At 38.5% G+C, this 6,863-nt stretch overlaps 2 protein-coding genes across 2 annotated transcripts; both read left to right on the top strand.

The window, feature by feature from the left end:
- Window positions 1-551: 551 nt before the first annotated feature.
- On the top strand, window positions 552-1,493 carry LOC126080482 (olfactory receptor 5D13-like). Its single transcript, XM_049891695.1, has one exon. The coding sequence runs from the start codon at window positions 552-554 to the stop codon at window positions 1,491-1,493; it is 942 nt and encodes a 313-aa protein (XP_049747652.1).
- A 3,837-nt stretch (window positions 1,494-5,330) lies between these two features.
- Window positions 5,331-6,269, top strand: LOC126080481 (olfactory receptor 5D14-like). The gene has a single exon (XM_049891694.1). The coding sequence runs from the start codon at window positions 5,331-5,333 to the stop codon at window positions 6,267-6,269; it is 939 nt and encodes a 312-aa protein (XP_049747651.1).
- Window positions 6,270-6,863: the final 594 nt, after the last annotated feature.

Raw genomic sequence — 6,863 nt, 5'->3', positions numbered from 1 at the left:
AAATTCAAACAATATTGTGGGCATTTACAAATGCTGTTTTCCTGAGCCAGGCTATCTCTTATGAGTCTCAGTCTCAGTATTCTAATGATGGTGGTCTTATGTCTCCTACCTCTTCTGATCTTACCTTTATAATTTTTCCTTTAGCACTAAATTTACATTCTTTGTTTTCTTAGTACTATTAATAAACATGAACTTTTAGAATGACAGAATGGTGAAATGCACATGTTTTCTGAAACTGCTATCTTGAAGAAAACTACTTAAGTTCTGTCACTCAAGAACAATTTCCTGGGTTCAAAATCCAGCTCATCACTGACTATACTGTGTAATCTTAAACAAGGTCCTTCACTTACATATACATCAGTTTTCTTAAGGAAATTATGGGGCTACCTGTTTTATAGTTTATAGTGTTACTTGGAGATGTAAATTAATTGATACATTTTAATGTTTTAGCTCAATATTTGAAATGGTAAATGTTATATAAGTATGTTATTATCATTAATATTGTTACTAATTTTTATTATCTTTACTTCAGAATTTCTCTAGCAACAATCATGGCATTAACTGAAGGAAATCAGAGTACTGAAGCCACATTCACCCTCTTGGGCTTCTCAGAATACCCAGACCTCCAGGTGCCCCTCTTCACGGTGTTCCTGGCCATCTACATGGTCACTGTGGTGGGGAACCTGGGCATGATTGTGATCATCAGGATCAACCCCAGACTCCACACCCCCATGTACTTTTTCCTCAGTCACTTGTCTTTTGTTGATTTCTGTTACTCCAGTATAGTTACACCCAAACTATTAGAAAACTTGGTTGTGGGAGACAGAACCATCTCCTTCACAGGGTGCATCATGCAGTTCTTCTTGGCTTGTATATTTGCAATTGCAGAAACATTCATATTGGCAGTGATGGCCTATGACCGTTTTGTGGCAGTTTGTAACCCCCTGCTTTACACCGTTGTCATGTCCCCAAAGATCTGTGCATCATTAGTGGCCGGGCCCTATGCATGGGGTATAGTTGCTTCCCTGACACTCACTTATTTTCTTCTGGCGTTATCCTTCTGTGGTTCTACTATCATAAATAACTTTGTCTGTGAGCACTCTGTCATTGTTTCTGTCTCCTGCTCTGATCCCTATATCAACCAGGTGCTTTGTTTTGTCATTGCCATGTTCAATGAGGTGAGCAGCCTGATGATCATCCTCACTACTTATATTTTCATTTTCATTACTGTCATAAAAATGCCTTCCGACGGGGGATGCCAAAAAGCCTTCTCTACCTGTGCTTCCCACTTGACCGCCATCACCATTTTCCATGGGACTGTCCTGTTCCTCTATTGTGTACCCCATTCCAAAACCTCATGGCTCATCGTCAAAGTAGGATCTGTGCTTTACACAGTGGTCATCCCCATGCTGAACCCCCTGATCTACAGTCTCAGGAACAAAGATGTGAAGGAGACTGTCAGAAAGTTAATGAACAGCACAACACAATCTTGAAGATTGATTTATTTATGGAAAGAATTTGCTTTATGATGTTCAATATTGTTCAGTGTCTCTAGAAGAGATGCTAATTCAAATTATCTAGTCAATGTACCCATCTGAATTTTACATCTATTGCAATACACCAGTTATCTGATAATTTGATTTCCAGTTACTTGAATCTTTAGCAAAATAGTTTTGAATTGTATGTGAAGTGAATCAAGTGTAGTGGATTGAATAGTGTCTCCCCACAAAATACTCATACCCACTTAGAACTTCAGAATATGACCTTTTTGGAAATAGGGTCTTTGAAGACATAGTTAAGCTAAGATTAAAAATACAATCATACCTCCTTAAAATGAAAACTGATTGCCACGGAATCAATTCCCATTCATACCAACCCTATAGGACAGAGTAGAACTGCACCACAGGAATTCCAAGGCTGTAATCTTTATGGAAGCAGACTGCTACATCTTTGTCCTGTAGAGCAGCTGGTGCATTCAAACTGCCAAACTTTGGGCCATGTTCTTAACTGCAGCACCACCAGGAATCCTTCATACTCTCTTAGGCTGGGCCATAAATCCAGTGAGAATCTCATTATGAGAAGTAGCCAAGGACACAGAGTCACATAGGGAAGAAGGCCATGTGGAGATGGGGGCAGAACTTGGAGTTATGCTGCTACAAGCCCAGGAACACGAGGAACCATCGGAAGTTGGAAGAGTCAAGGAAGAATTTTCTCCTGATGCCTTCAAAGAGAGCATGTCCCTGCCAGTACCATGAATTCAAACATTTGGCTTCCAGAACTGCAAACAAATAAATTTCTGTTGTTTTAAGCTACGAAGCTTGTGGTGATTTCTTTTGGCAGTCCTAAGAAACTAATACAATAAGTAAACATCAAACTGTAAAACTCAAATTCCTTGATTCACATATTGACATTGTGAATGATTAAAACACAAAAAACAAAAAAACATTCTTCAATCTGACTTAAGCAATATGGGTGTCATAGTTACAGAGAAATTCTGAAAAATTACAACTGACTAGGGGTATGCATATAGGAGAATTAGCAATAAGAGCCTGGAGGCACTATCCCTAAACTTCAACCAAGTTCTTTATTCCTTTTTCCCCAAGGCCGTATATATATGTTTGTTATTGTACAGGAAGTGATGGTAAACATGATATCACTGAGTGTGAAGACAAAATGTTGATTTTTATGTGACAGTCTTGATGGGTAACCAAGGGAACAAAAATTAAAAATCATAATTATGAACCTCACAGTCTAATGTGTCAAACTCTCTCCTTCCTAACACCAATAGCTTCTTAGTAACATCATTTTAGAAAGAATACCGGCTGCTAAAGACATAGAACCTTAAACGTTGATATCAACCTTCTGATATCATACATATCAGAGCAAAGGAACACACTGAAAGAGACAGAAAAGCAGAAAATGGACATGTAGAGGCAAATGTAAAATAATCAGCATGATAAGATATTAAAACATATGTTGACTTAATGGATGAATGAGCTAAACCTATTAAATGTACCAAAAAAGACCCCGTTGCCAGTCAAGTCAATTCTGACTCATAGCGACCCTATAGGACAAGGTATAATTGCTCCACAGGGTTTCCAAGGAGCACCTGGTGGAATCAAACTGCTGACCTTTTGGTTAGCAGCCAAACTATTAACCACTATGCCACCAAGATTGTTAAAAAAAAAAAAAAAAAAGCACCAGATCCTACCATCTTACCAATGTGATTTTAGCACTTAGCAGTGGTTTTTACGCCTCAATGTTTATACGTGTCACCCAAGCTCCTTCTTAAATGTGGGTATGATTGTGTCCCATTCCTAGGACTTCTGATTTGGGCCTAGGAAAGTTCATAACCTAGAATTCTAGGCAATTGTATTATAGATGTGGCCAGGATCTCTGATGTGAGAAATCCTGCCTTAGCTTAGTTTTATTAATTCCATAGGACATTTAGTAATGTGCAAATAAAGCCTGGTAGGCAACTTCATGCTGCAAATTTTCTATGCGATTACAAGGAAATTTCAGTCATTAACAATGGTACAAAGAACCTGGCACTTGCCTTAATTAATTGGCTTGAGACACAGATGCTAGGGATTCCCCAGAGTTGGAGTCCCAAGGGCTGTAGAGGTAGATGTAATAGCTGCAGTGCTCCCGAAACACTCGGCTTACAGAGAAACAGGACAGTGGTGGCCTGTTTCTCTGCAGCAGGTGAGTTGCCTCAGGTTTTTTAATGAACCAGTGAAAATATTATTTTCCTGATGTGATAACTGTGGTCTTCTCTGATTTTTCTTTCAATATTAAGTCACTGTAACTGCTAAGTCTGAGCCCCATCATATTAAAGAGAGAAGTTAATATGGAAATATTTATCTTTATTATCCATTGACAGCAATTTCACAAAGAATAGAATAAACTTTCTGCTTAAAAATGGATATTTATCCTTATCCTCTTTATATGCACCTTAAGTTGGTAAATAAACTTTTCTAAGAATTGAGTCAACAAGTTATAATTTATATGCAAACATAACTTTCTAGTTAGTCCTGTTATAACTCTAATTTGATAAATCTTGGAACTGCTAAATATATACATACATGCATGTATACATGCATACATGTGTGCATGTATGCATGTACACATGTATGTGTGCATATACATACACATATACCTATATATTTATCACCTGCTGTTGAGACAATTACAACTCATAGCAATCCTATAGGACAGAGTAGAACTGCCCTATATGATTTCTGAGGCTGTAAATCTTTATGGAAGCTGACAAGTATATCTTCATCCCATGGAGAAGCTGGAGTTTTGAATCGCTGACCATTAAGTTAGCACCCGAACACTTTAACCACGACTCTACTCAAACCAATACTGAACCCATTCCCATCCAGTTGATTTGGACCCATAGCGACCCTATAGGACAAAGTAGAACAGTCCCATAGAATTTCCAAGAAGCAACTGGTGGATTCAAACAGCCCATCTTTTTGGTTAGCAGCCAAACTCTTAACCGCCGTGCCACCTCTACTCTACCAGGGCTCCTCATATATATATATATATATATATGTATGTATGTATGTATGTATATATAATGCCTGGGTTGTAACAGAAGATAAGCCTTACATCAAGCTAAGCCATAAACCCTAATAAAGTGGGCACTCCACTCATGTCAAAATGAAGTCATTATCCCCCTTAGCCTCAACCACTGGGCAATCAAGATATTCGAAAGAAGTAGTAGTCTTCATGGAATAAAAAGTGCTAATGAAATTGCACTGCTTTTTTCCTAGGTTCTTTAGTATTTCATTTTCTCCTTAAAATACAAGCATATTCCTTTAAATATTTTAATTGATTTGAGAATACAGGCAAAATATAGCAGCAGTATATTTTATTCTTTGAGACAAACATTTTACATTTTTTTTCACAGAACCTAGCTAGCTTATGTACTGTATGTATGTCCTATATGTATGTATGTATTTGCTTAGTGTCAGTTATGTGCCTTTGATGGTACTTGTGCATGCAAGGAAAAAGCTAATGTACATGTGAATATAACTTCTACACACTCAGTATCACAAGTGTTTCTATGGAAACCCGTATTCTAATATTTCAAAGGGCAATGGAAATTCGTAAATGTTCAGCTTGGTTTGGCATACACATAGCAGCTATTTGCATAAGGCATGTTCCTTATGGAGAGAGAGAACTAGTTCCAATAACTCTTTATTCTCACTTTCTTTTCTCTACCATAACAAAACATATTTGTCATTCACCCCCATAAACCTTCCCCTTTGACAGGAACAACACTCTCCTCCCACGCCTTTCCCTTCAAAGGAAGTACAGTGATGGCTGAAAGAAACCTGAGTGTGGAGACAACATTTGCCCTCTTGGGATTCACAGATTACCCAGAGCTTCAGATTCCTCTTTTCCTTGTGTTTCTGATCATGTACAGTGTCACCGTGGTAGGGAATCTTGGGATGATAGTGATCATCAAGATTAACCCCAAATTTCACACCCCCATGTACTTTTTCCTTAGTCACCTTTCTTTTGTTGATTTTTGTTACTCCTCTACCATTACTCCAAAGCTGCTTGAAAACTTGGTCATGGCAGATAAAAGCATCTTCTACTTTAGCTGTATGCTCCAGTACTTCCTGTCCTGCACTGCAGTGGTGACTGAGTCCTTCCTGCTAGCAGTGATGGCCTATGACCGCTTTGTGGCCATCTACAATCCTCTGTTCTATACAGTGGTCATGTCACAAAGACTCTGTGCCCTCCTGGTGTCTGGCTCATATCTGTGGGGGTTGTTTGGCTCCTTGGTACTCCTTTGCTATGCTCTCCTTCTAGACTTCTCTGGACACAATGTAATCAACCACTTTTTCTGTGAGTATACTGCTCTCATAGCTGTCTCTAGCTCTGATATACGCATTCCTCACCTTCTGCTTTTTGGGTTTGCCACCTTCAATGAGGTGAGTACACTACTAATCATTCTCACTTCATATGTTTTTATTTTTGTGACTGTACTAAAAATCCGATCTGCCAGTGGACGTCGCAAAGCCTTCTCCACCTGTGCCTCCCACCTGACTGCCATCACCATCTTCCACGGGACCATCCTTTCCCTCTATTGTGTGCCTAACTCCAAACACTCTCGGCAAACAGTCAAAGTGGCCTCTGTATTCTACACAGTGGTCAACCCCATGCTGAACCCCCTCATCTATAGCCTTAGGAACAAAGATGTCAAAGATGCCTTCTGGAAGTTAATAGGTGCAAAAGTCCTATTTCACTGACCCAAACTCAAAACACGCTTGGAGTCTCAATGAGCAACTGGACCAGACCCTACAATGCTTCTAAAATCTGTAGGATGTATTTGTAAGAGATGTTTATGAATGTTTGTCATGCTAATATACTGTGAATTGAGAAGTTCAAATTCCTTGAATATGCCAAAGAAATTTAATTCTGGAGTGAATTCCACAGGATTTTGATCCATGGAGTATCTATCTGCTTCTTCAAATTTTCTGAAAACTAACCAAATACTGCAAATCACAATAAAGACAAATAACAATAATAATAATATGATACTATTACTAATAATAACATATTTCTTTGATGCTTTTTGTGTGACAGACACTGAGTTAAGTTTTGACAAACTTTATCACATTTAAGACCCAAGTAATTACATAACAGAGCATACTATCAATATCCTGTTTCATATATGAGGAAACAAAAACTCTCAGAGGTTAAATTGCTCAATACTATATACCCCAATGGTTAAGCACTCAGCCCTAACCCAAAGGTCAGGGGTTCAAACCCACCAGTGGCTCTGTGGGAGAAGAGATATGGCAATCTACTCCTGTAAAGATTAGAGCTTAGGGTTTCAGGAA

The sequence above is a fragment of the Elephas maximus genome, chromosome 7 (assembly GCF_024166365.1).
Source record: "Elephas maximus indicus isolate mEleMax1 chromosome 7, mEleMax1 primary haplotype, whole genome shotgun sequence".
Lineage (NCBI taxonomy): Eukaryota > Metazoa > Chordata > Mammalia > Proboscidea > Elephantidae > Elephas > Elephas maximus.
Note: the sequence above shows the minus strand (reverse complement) of the source record. Positions and strands in the feature narration are given on the sequence as shown.